Here is a 26,039-nt window from a genome sequence, read left to right on the forward strand (position 1 = left end):
TGGGCAGTATGACCCCTTCAACTTCCCCCCACTTCCACTATCTGCAATCCCCAAATGAGATTTTTAATTCTCAACTTACTTCTTAGCATCAACCCATGAACAACTCTAGATGCTTTCATTACCCATACAGCTGTCAGATCTCATAATCCACATCTCAATATCCGGCTCTGCTCAGGCATTTTTCAACAGATGCAGTTTATGAAAACTACATTAAGCCTGCATTAAACAGAAGAACCCAACTTCCTTTAAACAACTCCAAATCAAATTGAATCAATACACAGAATTTCACTGCTTTGACTGTTCTCAGCTTCATTCATTCTTCATTTTGATCCTATTTATGATGAACCCAATGTTAAAAGCACCATTTTCTCGTTTGCTTATTAGCAGAACGAGGTGTAAGTTAGTGAAGGCACATATAATTTAAGAAATAACATCTAACTATTTAAGCAAAAGAAAGGGGAGGAACTCACTTCTGTCTACAAAGAGTGTCCAAAGAGTCTTTCTGGCCATCAGTTAGAAAAATCCCAAGCATTTTGCCATAAACGTGAGGGTTTTTTCCCTCAGACAGCTATACAAACATTAAGCCAGCCCTGATGCGAAGCAAGAACTACCCTAGCTTGATGGATATATAAACAAGACTACAGTAAATCCCAGGCAAAGCCATATCTAGAATACAAGAATCTATAACTCTTGCACAGTGATCCTCCAAGGACATGAGGCACCGATTCCTTCTGACTTTGATTCTGCAGTCCAAAAATGAAATAAAATCACCCACTGCCTTCTGAACTGTGACTCGAGGCTGGCATCAGCTGGCAGTCAAAGTGCAGCAGAACACTGTAAAAAACACGACCAGTTTCCCTGCCTCGAACTGCACAGATCCTGCAGTCAGACTTGTGAGCTACCATTTGCAAAAGGTCTCTCACTAGCGTATTATTACATTCGTTGTTTCTGCTTTGCAGTCCATCTGTTCCCTTGTGCCAGATACTGAATGTGAGAAATCATGATCACTTCCACGGAAATAAAGTGCTGTCATTTACTAAATAAGGTCACTTCCAGATTAGAAAGAAGGGAAGCAGAGTAAAGAAATATTTGCTCTAGTAGTAGAAGCAGCAAAGAAAATTGCTGGCAAAGTAAACAACTTTTTTCTGTGACATGTTCTCATCTTTCCTCTCCACCCACCTCCTCATTTTCAAGCCAGACCAACATGTCATGGCAGTGCTCAGCACTAAGGATAACGCTTCTCCTCCTGTGACTTACTGCCCTACTTGAAACCAGGATTTATTGTTTTCATTCCCCAATATCACCAGTTTCCCTAATGTTATCTCAAGTCCTACAATATCTGGTATCTTTTCCCTACCATAGTCTGATTCTTTCACAAATTACCCACCTCCCACATCTGTAGAGAAAAGCCCCAGCATGAGAATCCTAATGCTGACATCAAAAGTCAAGCAAGAAACCCAAGATTTACTTGAAGTTCTCATGAATTTTCATTATGACAATATTTCTAACTGTATATGCAACTGCCTGTAAAAACTCCAGCTACCTATGGATAAAATTATTGTACTTTAGGCCTATTGCCCTCAGGGAGCCACTGTTCGGAGAAGAAAGTAATCTAAATGTAAAGGTATATGAAAATAAAAAATGTGCTTTGGAAAATAGGGGATTAAACAATAAACTGATAAAGGAGGGGGAAGAACATCTACCAGCTAGCAACTAACTAGCTAGAAAAGCTTCTTAAGCATGCCATACACAAGAAAATGACCGTTTAGTTGTAAGTACACTTGTGACAGTATGTAAAAAAAATGGGCAAGGACATTATGGTTTTCTAGGAATACAGGTGAATCACTCCTATTTTCTTTTTTCAAGTGATCTTTTTTCCCCCATTCAATTTAGTTTAGAGGAAATGTAAGACTAGGTAGGATAAGCAAACCGTTTATTTTAAGTTCTTGTATCCCTCTGTTTAACATGGCAGCAAAAAGGGTTATTTCAAAACAGACACTTCCAGATGTTAAAGGGTGTTAAGTTCTAAAGAGATGCAATGAACAGCTGAGCATTTCTGAACATTTCACACATCCCTTAATCTTCAAGGAGCAGACACAGAAATGTCTGCTCCTAGTGAACTATTTGCCATCAGGTTGCAGCAGGAATTGCCAGGAGACCAGAATCAGCAGTTAATGTTCACCTTCATTTTTTCCTCTCTAAGTCCTCCATGACATGTTTTCTATCTTTCTATAAGCTTTTGAATTTCAAATGTCCTCTCCCTCCACCGCCTGCCTTTAGAAAGGCTTTTCAGTACAAGCGCAGGTTTAAGCAGTAGTTCCACCAAGGCATACACCAGGTAAAGTTTTCACAACTCATTTTGCTCTGCTACATCTTTTAAGAAGATGCGCTGCATTAAGCCATTACCTAAAGGTTTGGGAAAAACGGGTTTTGCTCATTTAACGCCATTTTATTTAAAAGCCCACATTCCTTATGTTGTTTCCATCACTGACAGAAGGTCACACTATTGGTTCCATAGCTGTTGAGGTAACGGCTATTAATTTCACCTGCATTAACAACTAATGTGCCATAGCAGGGCCCTCCAGGAATTCAGTCATGAACTGTCAATGCGAGGGAGTCCTAGAAGTGCACATGGCTAAGTGTTGTTGCCTCCTGCCCTTCTGAAGAGCCATGGACAAAGGCAAATAGCATTAAATAAGAATTGTCTCACATTAGATATTGACATTATCCAAGATCAGGAATCTGCCTGAGGAATGCATTACAGTGAGGTCAACTCCTGGCACAGCTGAATTTACCAACACACTATGCTTAGAATTTGTATTTTTCAGACTAGCTTTGTTCTAATTCATTGTAAACAGAAGTATCATCCAACTCCCACTAAAACCAAACAGAACAGGCTTCAGAGTACTCAAAATCAAGTCTTTCATTGTCAAACCTTACTTTAACAGAAAGCTCGTCATTTTCCAATGTTTAATAAGAACATTATATTGCCCAGTACACAAATTCAGAACACATCTTTATATAACGTAAGAATAAAAGCAAGATTAATTAGTAAGGAGCAAAAGGAAGCCTTTTTCCCCATGGACCCATGCTGTATGTCTCCTCTCTTCTGTGGAGTCTCCAGCCCCATACCCCCCACGACAGACCTACAACAACGCTACTTTCCAGATCTATCACATCTACCTTAAATTTTCCCACGTTTTCCACATATTCTCTAAATGTGCACCTGTAACTAGCTACCTTCCTTCCCCAGGCACACTTATGATTGCAAGACACCTGCCTCTCTTGCACACCCATTTACTTCTGCAGGACGCCAGTTCAGTCTCGCATCCCCTACAGCGATGCGCGCAGGGCTTTTGAGCTGCCAACTGGGCAATGATCAGCACACATTGCCTCTAGTCCAGAAAAAACAAACACAATGCACGGCTGGGCAGACAAAACAGGATAAGGGCTGAACTGTTCTTGCCTCTCCTCTCTGGAAGCATGAATGAGTCTCTTCTATCCAGACTCTACTGTAAATAAAAACTCCAAATACCTCCCTCAAATTTCAATTAATTTAATCAACAGACTCAACAGTTAATAAGATAGGGACTGACAGAGCTGCCCGAGCAGAGTGATTGCATCACCTTTACTGAGGAAAGACCAGCAAGAAGCCCAAACAAGACTGAAGAAAAAGAACCACTCAGCAGATTCAAGATCATGCCCTTAGGTATATACTTGATAACAGCATTATTTTAGGTGAATATGTGAACAAGGCATATGGTGTATACACAATTAAAACTGCTTACAGGAAATTTGCGTTAGAGAGTCTCCTGTCATACGAACTCAAGGAAGAGCCATGGGTAAATATATACAGCATGAGTTTCCATCAAAGCCAACTCGCTGCAGCTCTTGGCCAAGCGGCAGACCTTTTAGTCTTAATGTAAAGTGCCTGTGCACCACAAAGGGCTGCCCTCCCGAAGGAATCCAGGCCATGAATTACAAACTGGAGTAAGAAGCACCTTTAAGTATTTGCACAAAAAGGTCATGACCATTATTGCATGAGTAGGCAGATCAGAAGCCTACTTTTCATTCAGTTAGAAAAGTTCCTATGCTGCTCTCCCCTCCCTTTCTGTCTGTGATAGCAATCCCAGATCGCTCCTAACATGTCTTGTTATGTGGAAAGGGAAGAAACGAGGGTGACAAAGAAATACTAACTCTGACCTCTAGACAGTACAAGAGTTAACTTATTAACAGTTAACAACATAAATTTGCCAGAGTCCAAGTGCAGCCCCAGGAGTGTGGAACTCTACTCCCACCTCTGACACAGCCCAAGGCTGAGCTACCCCACCTGACCTCTGGCTTTGGGGACATAAAATGGCCTTCCATGCCTGCCTACATAAGCAGAGTAAAACCACACCATCAGTAAAAACTTGAGATAAAACACAATGTTTCTGATTTAAAAGAAAAACTCATGAGTGTTGTCTTTATTGCAATATTAAACCTCCAACCTTAATTGAACTCCACCTACTCAAGTTCAAACTGCACAGTTTATGCAACATGCAGGCTTCAAGATATTTCCTAACATGCAATAATCTTCTAGCACAGGGGAAAATATGCAATATGAAAACTTTAAGTACACTAATCCTTGGATTTGATTGCTAGAATTAACTCTAAATGCTTGATACTAATAAAACAACTAGTATATTAGAGACAGTAAGTCGGGAATGCTACGCCTCGTGTGTGATCTTACCAACCTACGCTGCTGAAGTTTAGAAGCAGAATTCTACTTCAGAAACAAAATGAACACAGACATATAGAAACAGCTGAAAAATTATATACAGTTGGTAAAGGGAGATTTTTCCTGAAGGATTATCATAGCCTAAATATTTCTTTAAGCCCTACCCTAACAGTAGTTGACCCAATATTGTTGGAGATGATGTATTTACTTAAAAATAGAATAATCCAGCTATACAACTGGTGCAGAACAAGGCACTATAACGTCTGGACTCTGAACCAAAAGGATTTCAGAGCTTTTTTTCCCTCGCCTTGTATTTTTTCCCTGCTTCAATAGGCTGAACAACTGGTGTCAAATGTTTCAGGAGGAAGAGACTGTTGATTGCCATTAACTAAGAGCTCCTGCAGTCTAGTTTCTTGTGGAAGAAGAATGAATCAAGGAAGCGGGACACAAAAAAGGTGCAAGACCACAGAAATACATTTTGCCAGGGAAAAAAAACTGGGTAGCAAAAATAGTGGTTAGAAGTTCTGGATAGCTTACACCACACACACCTGCTGACTACTGTAATGAAACAATTTAGATACCAAATCTTGCTGCACATAACAATCACCTTAACCTACCTGCAATTCACATCCTGAGGTCACCAGAATCACTGCAAACAAGGATATATTTTGCACCATAATATTAATCCAAAATTAAATCAATAAATTACTGAGATGCATTCTCTCTAAAGTTTGTTTTTCTCATGTCCACAGACTGCACCTCCTTTTGTCCAGTAAGTTGTGCTATTCCTTGTATTTATTCTAGCCTGGGCCACTGTCAAGGCTTTGCAGGACCCTGTATGGGAACTAAGAGAGTACCTTCAATTAAGCAAGAAGTTTTACTGTGCTCAGCAAGAGCGCTAAATGGAGTACAGATTGTAGAATAAAGCCTACTGTACCCATCTGAGATCTAAAAGCTTTACTCCTCTGTCCACAGAATGCAGTTTGTGCCTATCATTAGACGCATGTGTTGCAGGAATTGTGATTCAGCTTCACTATATAAGGATCATATTTCAACAGTTGCTTCATTTAAAACCAGACTGGCTTGCAGACAATTTTGAGGTTTTGTGTGGCAACAGCGGAAAGGCAAGATAAATACACAGGAAACACAAGAATAGGGGAATTTTTGTCGCTTCGCAGAAAATGAGACTTGTTCAGTCGAGGAAACCATCTTCCAGACTGCTTTATGGAGGGGAACAGTGGTGAGTGACACCTGCAAAGCCTCATAGCAGTAAGGAACATCTTATAAATACCAACACAGAACTTCCACTGCAGAAATATAAAAGAAGTGGCTGTGACAAATCAAAATTTTACTCAGTATTATGAGAAATTACAGTACAAAGACTGCACAGTCCTCATACTGTAATGTTCTGCAACTTACATTGCCTTTATAATAAAGATTCTTTTGTTCTGCACTTCAACATCTGGTCTAATGTACTTTATTCCACTGTGCTTTTGGAAAATATGCTGCGGTCGCTGACCATGTTTAACACATTGCTAAAATATGTCACATGCACAGAGTAGTACTTGCCTAGAGTGCTATCCACCTAATGGCCAAATCGTTCTGCCTAGAACCTTACAGTAAGAGTAGTTAATAACATCTCTGGTGTACAGGAAATTCCTACAAAATAATACAAAACAAGCTGAATTTTTCATTCAGCTTTGATAACCATGACTACTCTCTTTCGGGAATTGCCACACAAGGTGGGAACAACTCTACATCCATAGGCTTGTTACAAATGAGCTCTGTGAATGGGACTTCCCATAGGTCAGATAGCTCCTTCTGGACTTTGGGATAACAACTGAATTTCCCTTAGCTACCAGCAAAACAAAAGTTGCTAATGAATATACTCTTTTTAACCAGTGACCTTTAACCATGTAATGGTTTTAGCTGGGATACAGTTAATTTTTCTTCACTGTAGCTGGCATAGTGCTGTGTTTTGGATTTAGTATGAAAATAATGTTAATAACACACTGATGTTTTAGTGGTTGCTGGGTAGTGCTTATACTAGTCAAGGACTTTTCTGGCTTCCCATGCTCTACTGTGTGCACAAGAAGCCAGAAGGGGAGGGGGCACAGCCGAGAGAGCTGGTCCAAATTGGCCAAAGGGATATTCCACATCATATGACATCATGCCCAGTATACTAACTGGGGGGAGCTGGCTGGGGGATGCAGCGATCACGGCTCAAGGACCGGCGGCGTCGGTCAGCAGGTGATGAGCAGTTGCATCACTTGTGGGGTTTTTTTCCCCTCCCTCTTTTTCTGGGCTTAATTTCTCTCATTATTTTCCTTTTTATTGCCATCATTATTGTTATTCTTACCATTATTGCTATTACTATTTTATTTTAATTCTTAAACTGCTCTTATCTCAACCCATGAGTTTTCTTGCTTTTGCTCTTCCGATTCTCTCCCCTGTCCCACTGGGGTGGGGGGAGTGAGCGAGTGGCTGCGTGGTGCTGAGTTCCTGACTGGGTGACTGAAAGGTTCTGAGGTGGCTCCCCAGAAAATGTACGGTAGAATCCTAAATTTAAGAGAACCAGCGCCTTTATCAGAATCCCTCCAAGTAAGTTTGCGGACTTCGTTGGCATTATGCTGGGAAACACAAACCCGCTCAGAGGAGGGGCATCACTACACAGCTGCACTGCTGCTAAAGTACGTGCCTAACCAGGCAAGCATTTGGAAGCATGAAATCTCATCTTTGAAACTGGAATCAACATTTCTGACACTGACACCTTCTGCAGCTATATTTGCACTAGTTCAATTCTTGTCATATTGCAGAAAAGCGCCCAGGGGAACACAAGGAAGACAGGGTGGCACTAAGCTCTCCCAGTATGCAAAAATTGCCCAAGCTTCATTGGAATGTGATTGTTTTGTTCGAATCAGTGTTAAGACTGCAGTTAAAACCTGACTACGTTCTAGAAACAGTGGAAGAGAGACAGAAAGATCTAGCAACACACCCCTCCTGGAATTTCAATCACATGTAACACAAGAATCTATCTGTATTTGCCTCTGTTCTCCTTGACCAGTGAGATGTGTCAATATTTTAAAACCTGTAAAAAAGCCTGCCTGAAGCTTACAAGCACAACAATAGCCAGTCCCTGAGAACACGGAAAGTCTCCACTTCCTGAAGTTACCCCCAGTTAAAATAACCCACATCTGTGAAAACAGGTTTGAACAATCCCAAATCACCGATCAAAAAATATGAGCAAAAAGCAGTTCATACTGCATGTTACAGCTATTGGACTTCCAAAGAGGTCCACATCCTTTACATCAGTACCCATCTGCATTTTTTCTAAACTTGCGTAGGCCAAATCTTTGAACTTTATTTTACAGACGAAAAGTCCAGATAAAGCACAGATACCTATCATGCTTACGTCAACAGATACAGGACCTTCCTTCCTAGTGTCACAACTCTTTACTCTGCAGAAATGTCCCCCTGGTTGACCCTGCTTTATAGCACTGATACGTGCAGAAGGGAGAAGGGGCTTTAGCTGAGACCGAAGGACCAGCGTAAAGGAATTGGTGACTTTTGCTAAACATTGATAGGCACATCAAAATATTGCTTTGCCCCCAGCTGGTCACCACTCCCAAGAACTTGGGCATTACAGCACAGATCCAGTACCCCAATGCCCAACAGTGCTCCCACGGTTAGCTACGCCTCTGAGATACGAGGAGAGGTTTATGGACTTCAGACTGACAGTTGTTTTATAAATTCATTTCCCAAGGCAGCAATATTCCATGAAGATAGGATGGCGAAATTGTTCAGAAGTTATATATTTGACAAGCCTCTACACGAAGATGCATGGATGTTTCCAGCTAACCACCTAATGCAAACACAAGTGCATACAGACTTCCACCACAGCCTGTTAAAGAGTATTCAGCAATATACTCACCTCTTACCTCTCTCCCATATAGTAACTTGAAATATTTTATGCTAAAAGCAAAGTGTGGATTAGGGAAAATACAGCCACTGATAGCTTTCAGGTCCAAGCCTACTACAGACCCATTCACTGTTCAACTATATACAGAGTATGTCACATTACTGACACTTCTACAAATCGGGATTAAAACCATTCACCAGATTAATACAAACTGTCTCTAATCCAACTAAGCACAACGGATACTGCAACTTTGTGGGCTCACTAGAAAATACCAACACAAGAATTACACAACCAGTCAGACAACCTGTCCATCCCATACTCTGATGACTGAATTTCATGTGCTCTACGTTAAAAAGTTAGCGGGTGCTGCTAAATTAAGAGATGTCTCCATTTGCTATGAGAATTAGAAATCTGTAAGCGAGCAATGGTGGCTCCAGGCTGGCAAATAATCTTCACTTGTACTCCAACCTTAAGAGGCAGAACTCCTGACCAGACAGATTATCATGTGCCAAGGAGAACTCAATACAACCTTTGCTGCTGGTGAACCAGAAAGCAGAGTATCAGTGAGGAAACTGTATTTGTTCCACAACCCCTTTTCCCAACTATCACGAAGGCAATCTATAAATGAAAAAGCTAAATTCTCTGAAAACTAAGCAGGTATTTTAGAAGAGGAAAAACAGATCAGAGGAAAACCTAATTAATTTTCACAGTGTACCATGACTAATCTTGGCATATATGGTACTGGAATAGCAATCACAAAGTGAAAACAGCGTTGAACCCTGTCCTATTTTTAATCAGATGAAAGCCACAAACCTAGCCATGCTTCTGCTTAGTGTTGCATTTTCTTCTACCCTGATAGCTTTTACAGCTGGAGAAATAGCTACTTACAGCACTATTCTGCTGTAAAAAAAATTATTGCTACTTACAGCTACTGGAATTATAGTTGAGCATGTCACAGAAAAGGAGGTCTGGCGGAGGCAAGCAAGAACCTTTCCTTGGGACATTTAACCCTTTCCAACCTGTGTCATTCCTCTGAGCAAAGAGGTGTTTTGAAATTCCTGATCGCCATTTGCATGGTATTGAACTATATTTGCAAGGTTACGCAGCAAGCCAGTGGCAGAAAAGGAAACAGAACTCTGGAGACCAATTCCAAATAAAAAAAAATAGTCATTTATGTGGTCCATGACAATATTTTTAATGACATTTGAAGGCAATACACTAGTGCTGCTAATGTGATGGTATATTTCCCCTGCATTAGTTCTGCCATACAGAGCTATTTTTATTAATACCACAAAGAGTTCATAAAAGCTGTTCTACACAAACAGCAGCTCATAGTTCAAGGACTTTCCTCACTTAACAGTGCTTTTTGTGTGTGTCAAACAAAAATACTGTTAGTCACATTTTAACCTAGACATTTTAATACTTGTAATCATAGCCTGAAGTGTGGAAATGGAATGTATTTATTAATTCAAATTTGCTAAGCCCAGTTTTTAGCTAGGACAGCATGTGACATAGCATTACAAAAGTAAGACTTATTTTGTAACAACATTCAGGGTGCACACTTGTGCTGAGAAATGTGAGCTCCCTCTCCTGTCTTCCACTCTTCTTCCCTCAGTTTCTCACTTACACATGCTTGGGAACCAAGAGAAAGGCGGAAGTGGAAGCCTAACTGCTGTTTGAAATGCCTTCTCCCCAGTAAGGCACCACTCGCCACCATATGCTTCATCCAAGAAATAACCTGCTACTGCAAGGAAGAGAGGTGGAGTGTCAGAGATAGTCACTCTTCGGGAATATAATACTTCATGAGAGCTAAGCTGGTATTTCAACTCATAAGGAACTTTCTTACTTATTTCCCAACAGAATAAGCATACTTGTCTCTCGCCGACCATTTTTCACTGATGTGCTAACACTTCCTACGAAAACCCTTCTAGGACTTCCTTTGCTCAAACAAACCCAGAAGTAATAAAGCAAGATTCCAGTCTCCAATCGCAATTAAAATAATGCTAATCGCCATCAGGAGATATGAGTTTGTTCCCCCATTGGAAGTACACATGCAGAGAAGGACACACCTTTGGAGTGTTTCCCCGAAGGCCTCTTGGGTAATGACTCCTCAATGGAATGTGTTGATGTATGTAGTACATTTTCCAAACTGTTACTGACACTGTTGATGGGGGTCTCTGACCTTGGATTGACCTGGAAAGAAAAAACACAAAAATCCAATAAAATAAACTGAGGGAATGCACAAATATCACACCTTCCTCCGGAGTGAGCAGAACCCCCTTGTTGACAGTTAGATGTTTGCTTCTTTTAAAACCAAGGGGCATTACTATTGATATTCCACAAGTAACAGTTCAGGGAAGTTGTTTTAGTCAGCAGCTATTCACAAATCTAGATTATCTTGGCTAATCTAATAAAGCTACTTAAAGTATAATTCTTTTTTAAACAATAGTCACACAGCAGTCAATTGTAGAGACATTGCAAGACCCTTAACCTCTCCACACCGCAGTTCTTAACTTTTCAACAAGAAAACTAGGGGAAAAGGGCTCTTGGAAAATACCATTTGTATGTCACCTATCTACACGGATGCAGACTCAAGGCGCTTCAAAGTATTTCCACACAGATTACATGGAATGAATTTCTAATTCGCAAAACTAATTTTCTTGTCTTTGCCATTTAAAAACCTGCTATCATGAACACATTTCAATGAAGAAATGCACACTAAAGATGCCGAGGCAGAAGGCTGCATCATCAAAACCGACTTCATGGGCTAATACATACCTTCTAAACTGCATTTAGCATAAGAAAACATATTTTCACCGTTACTTAGAACTACAGAGTCAAACAAGTCATTAGAAAAAGCAGAACTGAACATTGCCCACTTCAACTGCTGTCCACAAGAACATTCACAATTATGCAGCAACACAAAAACATCTATTACTTGTAATACAACGTTCAGCGCCTGCCTCATAAGCAAGGTAATTACTCTTGTTTTCCAGGTAATGAGAAGCAGAAGTGGATGAACAGTTACATTAGCAGTACTGCACACTAGGGTTTAAAGATATTTAAGAGGAAAGTGTGCTTTAAAGAGGTAGTTAAGAGTAACAAAAGCACTCACACTAACTAATGCATAACCTGAATTTCAATTGCCACATTTTGAATGCACCTCAAATCCTGGTACGGGGAGTTGTAATTAGAACTTAACACGGATTTTGGCCTTTCACAAATCACAGGAGAAAATGTGAATCTCAACATAACAAAAGAAGCTATCCTTTATTCACCGTAACTAACACCAGCAACTGCAGGTGCCCATAAGGAAAAAGGCTCACTCAGATCCTGATTACTTGAGAGACTGCCATGAGTTAGGACAATTTACACTTAAAACAATACTTTGCTCACCCTACCATGAGTCTTACATCTTGACATCTGTTGGAACACACAATGCAAGTCAAAAGCAGCACATGCCGACCTATATACGATTTCCTATTGTAAGCTCCATTTTAAGACTGACATTTACAGATTTATATGCAGTTTAAGGCACAAGCGAAAGACTTGGTATACTTGACATCCATAAAAAAGCTTACATGTGCAAAGAAATCAATCCAGGAAGACCAACGAGTGTCAGAAAAAGCAGGATTACAAGCACCTGCTTTCCTTTTCAGCACCGTTAGTCTACTTTTTGACCAAAAATAAAGTTTACTTGTGTGCTTCGTCAGCACAGCTTTCCACCAATAACGAAGACTTAATATCAAGCTTTCACATTAGAATGACTAGCCATTAAACGTGAAGCTTGGGGGGAGGCTGGGGAATAGTTTAAATCTCCTTGCCAAAGTCAGTCTTTACCAAAGCTTATCTCACACTGCCTCTCTCCTGGAGCTCATTAAACTCTCCCTCCAGCGGATTGCTGCGGAGAGGAAGTTCCAGCGGACTGAGCAATGACACCACCATCCTCTTGGCAATGGGAGATTTCAGGAGAGCAACTCAGTAACAGAGCAAGCTAGAAAATCAGATTCAGGCTAGACTATGTTATCCTAAATAACTAGGTTCTACATATTCAGAACAATCTGCAAATATAAGCACTTACGGTACTTGGAACTGAGTAAGAACACAGCCACACGGTTTCAGGGAAGTCTCTAAACAAGCAGTTTGCTACAATATATTGCCTCCTCTCTTGTATTCCCTTCTCCCCACTATCCTTACAGTAAGCATTGCGTGCAGTTTAAAATTTGCATTTTGTTTATCCATAACCTCCAATTCTTTCCATAAAGATTTAATTTTTATATACTTGGTAAAGATTAATTTAGCCCATATGTCTTGGCTGACTGAGCTCATATGCTATCTGATTCAGTCGCACATCAAAGCAAAGCAGTTTCAAATTGGCCTAGAAAAATCACAAAGCTCTGATTAGTTCCAAATGGAGCACTTTGTTAGTGAGCTGAATGGTGTTATAACCAGTGAATCTGACTGCTTAAAGCTTTCATTCCAAATTTTAAATAATTTTTTCCACCAACTTAAACATACCAATATTGCAAAGGTTTGGATTTGTTTAGGAAAAGTAAAATAATGAAAAATGTTTTGCAAATCAAAGTTTTATTTCCAAAATAGTAACAGCTTTTTTTTTTTCTTTTTTTTTGAGGCCAAGGAAAACACAGATAAACAATAACCCATCAGCTATGAGCTGCAGAAGATACTGTCCTGGGAGGGTTTAGAAAGAACACTCGCAAAAGCTTAAAAGTAGATGCCCAGGAAGGACTTGTCCAAATTCAGCTGTAGAAACTCAGTGTCAGGTGAATTCTGGGAGGAATGTTCACCATGTCTGAACACTACTGCAAGCCTCTGTTTAGGCTCAGCACAACCAACTACTAATAAGTAGTCACTATATTCTGAATAAAGAACAAGGCATTCCAGAGAGATAAAGAGCCTGAGAAGTGGTAAGCAAATTGCTTTGGACCTTTAAGGATCTGTAACATCTCTGAAGAAAGGCAAGATGCCATTAAAGAAAAAGCACCTGCTGTTCAAGAACTGTTAAAGGCTTGTTTTCTGAAGCAGCAACGGTCCATAGTGAAGGTGGATAAGCTGGCATCATGGAAACCAGAAACGTTCAGGTCATATATCATAACAAACCACAGGAGTGACGTGTTAGAAATGCAGAAAAATTCACAAATCATTCAAGGTCTCAGAAGACACAGCATCAGACAGTTGAACTTTGGGTTTTTTGACTTAAATTATTTGAGAACATCAGCAGAAACAGTCCATGAAGACAAATCAAATACAACAGCAATGACAGAGAATTAAAGCAATAGGAATATTCTTCACTATGCCTAATGCACAGCATTTTGTAGAGGGCCAGGGAGAAGGAAAGCCTTCTGTTACACCTATCGAAGTTTCATTAGATTATTCATAAATTGTTTTCACATCAGTGGCCTGTAGGCATATTCAATGACTCTAGAAGATCACCACTCAAATGGGCGCAGAAGAGATTCTTAAATTATTTTTACTCAACCCTCTCTACAACTACCTGAAAGGTGCTTTAGTGAGGGGGCGGAGGTTGGTCTCTCCTCCCAAGTCACTAGTGATGGGACGAGAGGAAATGGCCTCAAGCTGCATCAGGGGAGGTTTGGATGGGATATAAGGAGAAATGTCCTCACTGCCAGAGTGGTCAGGCCCTGGCACAGGCTGCCCAGAGAGGTGGGGGAGTCACCGTCCCTGGGGGGGTTCAAACACTGTGCAGATGTGGCACTTGGGGACATGGTTTAGGAAGCCTGGTAGTGTTGGGCTGACAGTTGGACTTGATGACCCTAGAGGTCTTTTCCAACCTTAACGATTCTATGATTCTATAATGTTGCATCCAGTCCCTCTGTAGCAAAGCATCTTGCTCACAGATGTGCTTCTGATTTTCCAGATGAAAACCTAGCTTGTCTCTTGAATTTCAAGCTAAATTAGTACCCATAACTGAAAATAATACAGAAAATTCATCACTACTTAATGAATAACTGAGGCTCAGCCTGAACTCTTCTGTGCCTCATTCTCCATAGTAATAAAGACAGTATCAAAACTGGTATCAGCTACTGAAGAGCACATCCTTCCCAACAAGGGCCAGACAGAAGGATCACAGAATGCCACCCTGAAGCCCTCCACACCCAGGAGTTAACCAGAAAGAGAAACAATTGCTTTGACTCAGAGGTCAAGGACAAATGTATCACGGTATCAGAAGGCATTGCTAGAATTTTAGCCATTATCACATTTTTCCCTTATCACCTGCCAGCAAACAATAACATTTTTCTCAGCAGAGTGCAGTGATTTTCTTCTCAGCATCAGATATGTACTAGCAGGCGTAGATGATCTTGGGACACTGAAAAAACTTCTAGAAGGCTCTCCAGAACCCTTGATCCAACAAAAAGCACACAGAAAGAAAAAAATGGGAGCATGTGGTGTTTCTCTTTCAGCAATTGCTCCCTGAAGTGGCTCTGCTGCTATCCAAGATGGTGGAAGACAATATGGAAAACCGTAAATCTGTGCAGCCAGATTCAGTAACTCTCAGCTTTGCTCCCCAAGGACAGTGCCTAACATTTAATATGGCAAAGTCTTTCATATAAATAACAGGACTGATAGAAGTCAAACTTAATGTGGTAAGAATTTTACCAAGACAGCAATTATATGTTCCTTTTAAAAATAACTAAACAGAACGCAGAAAATTCATGGTTTAATAGCGAAGTATTTGCTGACTTAGTTTGAAGTGGAGCCAATACTAACAAATCAACATAGCTTACTACCTAAAGTGTAACATGGCTTATAATTTAAGGAAACAATGATCCGAGGGAATAAAATACAGATTTCTATTCCTCGTTAGGTATGAAATTTAGGGCATGTGTTACACAGGAAATGTGAAGAAAATATAAAAGCAATGAGTCAAGTGAGATACTAGGGCTGCAGCTAAAAGCCACATGAACACTTTCTCTCACTGATCACGCAGGGAAAAACTTTTTCACATCATGTTCAGTTTTTTCAAAAGCTGCCAGCGATATCCTGGGCAAGGCCCATAGATAAATGCTCCTGCCACTATTTGCTTTGGAAGTCGCCATTAAAAGAGGTTTTTCATAATCGTAAACTGACCTTCACGACCTGCACCATGAGGCTGATGCAGATAACATGCAAGGTTGTACTCAGGAACCAGAGTACTGAAGTCTGGGCAGGAGAAAAAAACCCAGTCAACTCCATTCACTCCTGCCAGTTTCATATTAGAGAGCATTAACAGCAGCTTATTTTGAGGTTAACACCAAGGTCTTTAACACAGTGCAATCCTGTTTGCAAAAATGCTCTAGCAGAGGCTTGATGGCAAGGATACAGCCCTTGCACGCTTAGGCAGATAAGCTGCTATTTCCCAACGCAGCGACATTAACTCTGGTTCCCAAACAATTTGAAAAAAAAAACCTGCATTGCTAACACTCAGATGTCAGTCTACCATTGCATGAGATGTTTCTGGCTCAGACTTTGGCTACTGAACAAAGAGCAACCAATGCAAGGACCTGAAACTCCAAATCTTCTGAGACTACAAAAACCAGGAGGAGCAAGACCGAGCAAACATCTTCCTCTTAGTAGCAAGAAGCCATTAATCTGCCCAGCTGCTTGTGAAACCATAGCCTCAGGCACCAGTTCTGCATTTACTTATATATGCAAATACCTGACTGTTCTCCTACTGGAAGAACAAAATTTAAAACTACTCCGTTTGAAGACTTGAGCTCTTCCACAGGGATGTTTAAGGGACAGTCGCAAACACACGCAATTTTTCACATACCTAGTGAAGTCCTCAACACTACCCCACACTTAAATTTACATGAGTTTAGTTGCTTTGTTGGACTGGGACATGAATGCAACTGCAAGTGTTTGGTTTGTGCTAGGAATTCATGCAGTTCCAGCAGCCAGGGTCTACTAAAAAAGATGTAAGCACCAGGTGCAAACAAGTCAGGTGTGTCCATATTTCTCAACAGCTACAAAAGGTCCCACACCTCATAGGAAGCTGGTTAAAAGGTATCCCGCTTTAAACACAAAGGGTGAAGAGGCAATTCACAGTATAATGGGATAATAGATCAGATGCTTTTGTCCTATGAGACTATTACTGGAATGAAATGAGGCATGCAGTACTTAAATGCTACAGGACAATCACACCTGCTACAAGGCTCCATTAGAGCTCCAGTAGAGCAGATAGTCTATAAAATACAACCCAGGCTTTTTTGGTCTAAGTCATTTCCACTAAAAATCCTTTGCTTAAAAAATTGTGACTACTCTGTTAATACTAGGAACATAAATCTACGATAGAGTAACTGGAGTTTAACTACATTGCGCTGCGTGTTCGCCATTCCAGACAGTCAAAAGCAGCATTTGAAAACATCTGGCAAACTGTAGTTTGTGCAAAGACGTGCACTCGCCCTGTCAGCCAAACAAGCAAAGCTGCGCTCTGCAAAGACGTTTCAGAATTCTTGATATTAGCTAATGCACTCCTCTGCCACCACCACAGTCTCCAACAGTTAACCTTGTGAGTTTGCCAAGAAGCCAGAATATGTGGGATTTCCCACTGAAAAGTCAGACTGAGTTAAAGTTTGAACTCTAAAGGGAAAACTCTCTATTAAAGCCAACAGAAAAACCCCAAGTATTAATACAAATAAGCTACAAAACAACAGCCTGTTTCATCTACCTGATCTTCCGTGATTTACGACAGCTTACTGGACAGGCTGCAAGGGCAACCAGTTCACTCACTCGATGCTAATTCAAGGCACTTTAATTCTATTCTGCTGCTGCACCAAGCATATTTCAAAAAAGATAAATGACAAGAGAGGTATTTTATTTTTCCTTCAAAACAAAAAGAAATCAAATCTCAATTTTACAAACCAATTCTTAAAACCACCTCAAAATCAGAACAGGTAACTGCTTATAACCAGACCTTGAAAGAGGTACTACTGCTCTGTATCTCAGCACTGATATACAAGTATGGCCCTGTTTCTTCACCTGGATGCTACCACAAGCTAAAAGCAGAGCCACCAGAAGGAAAGGTTACCTTAAACTTCCCAAGAGAATTCAAAGTGTAACATGGTCCTATCTGCTCTAGAAGCCTTCGGCCCTTAATGACATCTGCCTTTAAAACATGATGTTGACTTTAGAGCTACCATACTTACATTGCCAGCATACAGGCGGGAAATAGCCCCCACGGGGCCAGTACCTACATTTAGGAGGTAAAAAGATAGTCAAAGCAGCAATTTTAAAATCCAACAAAATATAATCCAAGCAATGCTACCATAGCCTTTCCCCAGTAGAATGGTTCATTGTCACTCGGGTCTCTTCTGCAGCAATTCACATATTAACAAGGTTGGCAGAAGTTGTCTGACAAGTCACAAATTCACTGACCTGTATTTCTCCCTCCTTCCCCCCTCAATATCCACTTAAGTAATGGCTTGAGTGTAATAAAACTAGTTACAGTGGAAAAACAAAGACCCTGAAAAATAATTCATAATATGCATGAAAAATGTTCACTTTCACTATTTATCATCATGACTTGGCAGGCCTTTCATTAAAATTAAGATCTTACTTTTAAGTAATAGATCTTATTTCTGGATCACTTCAGCTATTTACCAAAATCCTGAAACCCTATACTGGCCAGAACACCTGTTAAAAAGAATGCTTATTATTGGATAATCATACCAATGGGACCAAAGAAAAAAAATCCTATTTTAGACTGAGGAAAGAGCAAGGAATTTAGATGTTTGCCCATTACAAAAGCCATGCAAAGAAATACTGATCTGCACTGTATCAACAGCTCTGCTAGATTCAATACCCATTTCAAATCTAAATAGGGAACAACTTCAATTCAACTTGCTGCAATTCTTTTGCCAAAGAATAAAGTCAAATTCTAGTTTAAACATGACAATGGTTCTCATTTCTACAGACAAATTAGATCTAGCTTTTCTAGAATAAGATTCTGTGTATTCACAACAGCTCTTACCTATATTCTTGGGAATAGCATTCCTATATTTGCCTTGTTTTAGGAGAAAAAGCACTTGAGAGCAAGTAGTAAAACGGACACTGCAGTATTTGAATATAGACGAGCACAGAAAGGTATCACTGGTACTGCAGCACTGAAGCCCATAAAAGAATTGGAGCTCTACCCTGCTAGAAAGATGCAGCCCTATACCTGATATCCAGCTAAAAGATGACAGGATCTCAGTTTTAGCAATTCCAACATTTAAAAAAAGCTAAACCAAATGGTTAAATACTTCCAAACAAGGGTGCTGTTCAGTACCTTTGAAGTTAAGACACTGGAATGCTTGTTAGGTGTGGTTAACTGCTGCTGGCTCCGCTTTTCCAAGCAGGACCTGCATACAGCTTGTACACTGATTCAGTTAAACCAGTCTGAAGTCTGGTACAGTTCAAAACATCCAACACCTTACCATAGGCATTTTTATTCCAGAAGAGATGAGGCCTACTTCATCGTTGCTTAACTGAGAACTAAGAGTTACAAGGTGATTAGCAGAAAAAAAAGTAAATTAAAAAAGTGAAGTGGAACGCACTGTTAAAACAAAAACTTCGTTCAGCCTGTGCAAAAAATGGGAAAACAGTTCACGGAAAAAACATCATCATTATTAGCTCAACACAAATTTTTTGGCTGCTCTGTGCCTGATGTTTGGATGTACACTTCATTTCCCAAGGAAACTCAAAACTCATTTAGGTTCTTAAATACAAATTCATCCTGCAACATACGATCAGGCAAAGTGAATTAGTTGGTAATTAACACCGTTCCTACACAAGATCATTGTCTTCCAAGGTTTCCTTTACATGTTAAGCTCATTTCTGGAAATATCACAGATTTGAGACTGAACCATTTTAACAGAGTCACAAAAACTTTCAGACAAGAATATCAGTAAGAAACGAGCCAGAACTGGAAGCCTCACATTTCTTAACTGGGACATCAAGAGGCGTGTGTAATCCGTGTTGTTCAAGTACCCAGAATACTAAAAGGACATGCAAAGATTGGCACATGTCACCCGCTGGAAGCTACAAGACCTGCCCCTACAGCTCCCAAGGTTAGATTCGTGTGTTTTTGAAAATGAGATCATTCCTGAGACAGCAACTACTGATATCAGTGAGTAAACACCTCTAATCCCAGCTAGCAACCGCTATTAACATGGTAATCTACTAAAGCTATGAAATAGCTGGGTTAGGAGGCCAAAAATTAGGTTTTTCACAATTTATTCTATCCCTGCAAAGCTTGCATAAAAGCCATAAAGGCAGCCAAGATAGATCACTTAATAGCTAGATTGCTTCTCCATGAGTACTTAAGGACTCAGTTTCAACCCAAAAAGTAATAGTTTTCCAGCTCATCATTCCACAGATGAAATAAAAATCCCTGAATATTTCAAAAGATGGTGTATGTAACTTCAATCACCTGTAGCAAACAGTGCAGGAGGGTGAAGGACTTTGAAAAGGACCCCTGAGAACATCAGGTCTACACAGCTCCCAATACAGAGTCTTTAGTCATTTCTAAGTTTTAGATGAGCCTATGGAATTAGTGCAGGTGAAAAATAGCATCTTATGCTATAAACCTGAAATAGCCGTTGGTGCAGTATTTGGAAGCTGACTAGGCAAGAGCCCTTTTTCCCATTCACAAGGTATCAGCCTGAAAACAGCCACATAACTACAGTGTCACTGACTCTTATTTCCTTTCAGCTGCGAACAAACTGTAGTCAGACCTACTATTTATGACCCTGGTTCTGCAGCTGAAGCCACAACCAGATCACGGCACTAACCGCGCTGAAGAGCAGGCACGAAGCAGCCAAAGCATTATCTTAGTTCCCTGTTTTTACAGAATGATCTCAATGAGTAGATGAAACAACTCCAAGAAATACAGGGTGACAGATTCATAACTTTTCCTCTAGTTCTGGAAATTATGTCCTCAGTGTTACTAAAACATGTAGATTTGAGAGAAGTTAGCCCGTGCAGAGATTCATACTGTTATGCCTAGGCGAGTGCCAGTATCTAAGCAGGTCCTGTTATGCCGTTATCTACAAGGCATAGGCCTAAGGGTTCTGTAAAGACAGCAGCACTACAGCCTCAAAACAACCAAGAATGAATAAAAACATTAAGTTTTTCACCTATAACTAAAAAAGATATTACTTTTCACAAGTTCTACGCAACAGAAGTCTTGAACAGGTTGTTCAAGATGTTGGGAGACAGTTTTGAGGCATTTCTCCCTTCTCAGTGGGTCACAAATTCAGCAGTTGCAATTTGCCTATGAAAGTACCTGGACTCGTACATAAACAGCAGGAGACATTTGGCTACAGGCTTTCATGTACCCTGATGCTTCCAGCTCCACCTCCTCTACAAGGAGAGCAGCAGTTTGCGGCTCTAAGCACTACACATGAGCACAGAAATGAGCCTTCAGATGCTAGGCTCTAAGCCCTGGGCCAGAAAACCATTCTACCTCCTTTGTGGCAAAGGTGTAGAAGATAGCTGAACAGGCAGGCATCTTAAGGTACAAAACCAGCCTGAAAACTCAGTTGCATCGCTCCCAGTTAAAAATAACCCCATTACAGTTAATCCCAGGATCAGAAGTTTTTAAAGACCTGATTCTTTAGATATATGCCTGGGCTTCATTTGAAGACAATTTGCACTGTTTAAAATTTTAAAAGCTCTACAAGCACCTTTGATTTTATGCCTACAAGCATAAAGTTTGAAGAATCCACGACCCAAAACCTGTAAGCGTTGGCACCATTCAAAACCAGAAGAAAAATACAGGACAAAACAAGGGGCAGAAACGATCATCTTCGCAGAGACTAAAGCAATAGCCTGCTGTAGAGAGGGCAGCGTTCTCCCTACACAGGGCAGGGAAACAATGTTCATTTTGTACTATCAAGTAGAAACCATGAATCTAAAGTTACTGACCTACTTAAAGCCAGCCACAGCCACCTTTGCCTGTAAAGTTAAGACTCATATAATCCAAGAGTAATCTCAAAAAGCACAAATTAGAGCAAAAATATACGGGCAGCTAGCTGCTTTGCGCTTCCTTGTAGTCAGCAACTGCAGACAGTAAGAGACAGCAAAAAGCAGCTGTTTGCATCACTAACCAACTTTAAACGTGGTCACCTACCCCAAAGCAACTCAAAGAATCATGAAGTGTTTACAGTAATTTTGTGTCAACTGTTTGTTCTCTTCACTGTTATACACAATTTATTTTTGAGAGATTTCACTGTAAGATGTGCAAGAGCTAGGAGATGGAAAGAGGATTGCAAGCTCCAATCCTCTGGAAAAAAGTTGTAGCTAATATCAAGTTGGGTCATATTTTAATAGGCCTGACTAAGCAGAAGCAGCACACTGCCATTTGTTTCTGCAAAGAAACCAAAGAGGACTGTTCAACTTTTTTGTTGCATCTCCCTAAATAAACAAGTTAAACATAAATCATCAGGAATTGTAACAGACCTCTAGTACAGAAAAACAGGTAGTCACACAAGTGACGGTCCCTATTCCCATACTCAGCACAAGGGAAATGCTGAAGGATAACTAGCCCTGCTCACAGAGAGTTCCCTATTTGCATGCCATTACTCATCCACTCCATTCCAGCTTCCAAAGTTTCCTCAGGACCTCAAAAAGTGACCACTTCACGAGCTCATTTTCTAAGGATGAGCCCTTGAGAATTCAGGAGCAGCATTCATACCATTTAACACATAGCCTTGACTTCAAGTACCAGCTTAGTGTAGCTCAAGCTGTAGTAAAGCAACAGGAGTGATGAGAGAGTGCTGGCTCTGGGAAAGAAATTCTCCTCCAATTCCAAAGAGGATGAAGAGCGCAGGACTCTTGGCAGGAGGCAGCCCAGCGCGGCTCACTTTCTCTTGACATCTGCATTGTGTTTTTTTTCTAGGTGATGTTACAACACAAGTATTGTCACAACATAACTTGCTAACATCACAAGATCTAAGCCCACAGTGTTGGAATTTATTTGTACGTATTTAAATGGGGCTGAATGGAGAAAAAGACATTGTTTTTTCCACTCGCTTCATCCAACTCCTCTTCTAAGCCAACTGCTTACTCTAAAAGTAGCAAAATTACCCGGCTATCAGCATCAAAAACAATTTAACCATCTTAGAAATCTGCATCTGTTCAAACAAAATGCGTATTCCAGACACTGTGGGGCAATCCTGAGTCAGAGTCCTGAGTCCTCAGTCAAAAAAGCAGTCACCTTTTTGTGCCCTCTCACCTATTCTGTACTAGGTAACCAGTGCTCTTTGACACCAATTTATTTTTTAAAAATTGTACTTTTAAAGAGGCAACCCCTCAATGAGTCCAGAAGAGGAAAAAACCCACAGTAATCAAGTGACTGTCCTCTATGCCTTATTGCTGGCACAAAAAATGGTAGGATGGATTCTCCGTCCATCTTAGATTGACATAAATAGTGCCGGAGTTTTTCAGCTACATAAATCATGCGCTATTTGTGAAGCTTTGAAAGCGTGCTCTAAAAAATGTTCCTGTCTGCGTAATTTTATCTTCTTTTTTTGCTCATCTTATTTTGGAAAACTTGTACATGATTTGCAGTCTTTCCTCTCAAACCTAGGGTCCATGCATCTTTTGAACAAGGGAAGTTGCAAGTAGTTAAGTATCTGAAAAGCTTTTTCTGGTTTTAATTATACCCTTCTACATTCTGTGTGAAATATTCTTTCCATCTACATTTTATTCACGTAGAGGTTTAAACCAAATAAAGAGGTATTCCCATACCCTGTTCTTTCCCCTTAAAACAGAAGGTCAGGAACAAGCACTGTTTAAAGACATAGGAAGGGAAGATTAAGAGAAATATGAAGTTTACTAATACTCATCTAAATTTTACAGTTAAAGCAGCAACATTCAAAGAAACATGAAATTGGAAGGAAATTGTATTCAGGGGAAGAGCGAGTGTACATTTCTAACTCGGTCTGAAATTCAATGCTCAAGTTAATGGAATCTGTACTGAAACAGATTTAGTTAGGATACTCCTCCAATGCAGGGGTTTTTGCAGCCTTTAGGTACACACCATCTTTCCCCGGAGAAAGGTAACGTGGTTTTTTTGCTGACTGAGTGCCTACATCCTGAGAAGCTACAGCCCCTTAACTGATCACACGCACCCACTTAGCTGGTATGTAGTCTGAACTTCAAAGCAGGTTAAATTCAGTCAAGAATACACTTTGACTCCCTAATTTGTAGCAGGCTAAGAGCTCTTCAGCAGTCACTAACACATCTAATTACTAACAGCACCTCTTAAAAATGTTACTGTCTAGCTTAATTGCTGGCAATTGAATGAACCACTAGCAAGTTGATGATGGTGAACCACTGACACCAGGATCAATACCCGAGAGATTCAGGGTGACAGGAAACCACAGTATTTCTTTGAGATTAGTACCAGAAACTCAAAACATTTGCCATCGCATTCATCTAAACAAAACCCAGATTCACTAAGATGCCTTTGCCACTGGACAGCTACTCCCAAAGCTGATCTTTTCCAACTTCTTCCAGGGAAACTTTTAAAGAGATGCTTGCTCCCAAATCTAGGGATATTACATGTTTGTTTCCCTACTAAATCACTGGTCATCCATGCAACCGGCAGGACTGCCCCCTCAGCCCATGTATTGCCAGAAGAAATCAGTTAAGGTTTATACAGCTGCCTGTTGATCAGCTTGTGAACCCTTTCTCATTTAAATGTCACGAGCCCATAAAAACTCCATGCACCCCCCCTCCTCTTTTCGCCCTCGGTTGACTATTCCCCATCATCAACCAAGCAAGTGATCTCTGCCAGTCTCCTTGGCTGCCATTTATCACTAGAACGCCCGTACTGAAGGCAAGATTTTAAATCCGAGCTGAAGACACACCCCAGTGCCCTGCAGCAGAGCGATTACGGTGTGCAAAAGCAGGATACCCACCTTATGGCAGCCAGGATAGGTTGCCATGGTGTTGAGGGTAGAGGTGCTGGGATTCTTGCTGGTGCTGGCCATGATGTTCTGGATCTGGGTGAGCTCTTGCCTCAGCACCTGTTTCTGGTGGAAGCTGAAAGCAGGGTGGTTGGATGCCATCGTGAAGAGCAACAGGAACTCATCGCCAGTGCGGCCCTCGTTGAGTTGCAGCCCATAGTTGTTGATGACCGAATCGATATGGGTGAGGGTACGGAAGAGGACCCCAGCCGCCTCTCGGTGGGCAGACCCGAGCAGGGCGAGAGAGACCAAAAGTTTGCTGCGTACCACCTCGTCCGTCAGGTTGGTGAGGCTGCCCAGGTCAGCGGGGTTGTTGGCCTTGATTTCGGAGTCGCGCAGAGAGTGGTAGTCCTTGCGGGCCAGGTCCTCCAGGCAGGCGCCCAGGAAGCGCAGCTCCAGCGGGATGCAGAGGTCCAGGAGGCCGCAGAGGAACTCCACACGCTGCGGCGAGGGCAGCTCGGAGAACCAGCGGTACACGCCGTCCCGCTGCAGCCGCGGGCACCGCTTCTCCACCATGGTGCTTCTCCTACCCCCGGCCCGGAGGGAGCACACCCTGCTAGGGGCGGCGAGGCCGGGCGGCGGCGCCCCGACACCCCCCGAGCGGCCCCCTCCGCGCTCCCGCCCCCCCGGCAAACCCGCCCCCCGGGGGGCGAGGGGGCCCGGCGGCGAGGGGCGCGGAGGGCAGCCCCCAGCGGCGGGCAGGGCCGGGCCGGGCCCCACCGGGGGTGGCCGCCGGCGGCGCCGCGGGGGGAGCAGGCCCGAAGGCTGAGGCGCGGCCTGGCCGCGGGGTCCCCGCCCGGCAGGGCCCGGCGGCCCCGAGCAGGCCTCTGCCTTCCCCGCGTCCTCCCTCACGGGGCGGCTCCTTCTCTCAGCCGGGCGCCGGTCGCCTCCATCCTCCGCGCAAGCCCGTCCCGCCGCGCTGGGCCCCGCCGCTGCCGCCGGAGCCGCCCCGCCGCCACCACCACAACCGCGGGAAATAATCCCTCGCTGGAAGGTTCAGCGAGCGGGCGGAGGGGGACGTGAACGGTGCGCGGCGGAGGGATCCCGCGGTGAGCAGTCCCAGCCGGCCGCGGAGCGGGGAAGGGGGGGAGAGAGAGGAAGGAGCGGCGGAGCGGCTTCACTCCCGGCCTGACCCCGCGGCGGGCCCCACCCACCGCCCTGCCGATTGGTCGAGCCGTCTACTCGCACTTAGGGATTGGCTGCTGGCGCACTCCTCCCCGCCCCTTTCCTTGCGTACAGGAGAGGGGGCTCGAGGGGCTGTCAATCGCCAGCTTATAACCCTCCCCCTTACTCCCTCCCCTGTCGCTGATTGGTCGAGAGGACGGCTAAATAGGAGAGGGGCGGGAACAGGCGCCTTTTGTGTGCGGCCGCTCGCTGCGGTGGGTTTGGGCGGGGGGACGCGGGCGGGCGCTCCGGCTGCCCGTGG

General features: G+C 42.2%; 1 protein-coding gene across 2 annotated transcripts in view; it reads right to left on the reverse strand.

Annotated features, from left to right (window-relative positions):
• The window catches only part of ZCCHC14 (zinc finger CCHC-type containing 14), a 53,539-nt gene extending 28,312 nt beyond the window's left edge, over nt 1-25,227 (reverse strand). Inside the window, exons 1-2 of one of the 2 annotated variants that reach the window (XM_064459722.1) lie at nt 24,566-25,227; nt 10,709-10,832 (exon numbers count right to left, since the gene is read on the reverse strand). In XM_064459722.1, coding sequence (XP_064315792.1) covers nt 10,709-10,832; nt 24,566-25,129 — 688 coding nt within the window. In that variant the 5' untranslated portion in view covers nt 25,130-25,227. The remainder of the gene's footprint in view (nt 1-10,708; nt 10,833-24,565) is intronic. The other variant, XM_064459724.1, reaches the window with a different exon arrangement.
• Nucleotides 25,228-26,039: the final 812 nt, after the last annotated feature.

The sequence above is a fragment of the Phalacrocorax carbo genome, chromosome 8 (genome assembly GCF_963921805.1).
Source record: "Phalacrocorax carbo chromosome 8, bPhaCar2.1, whole genome shotgun sequence".
Classification (NCBI taxonomy): Eukaryota; Metazoa; Chordata; class Aves; order Suliformes; family Phalacrocoracidae; genus Phalacrocorax; species Phalacrocorax carbo.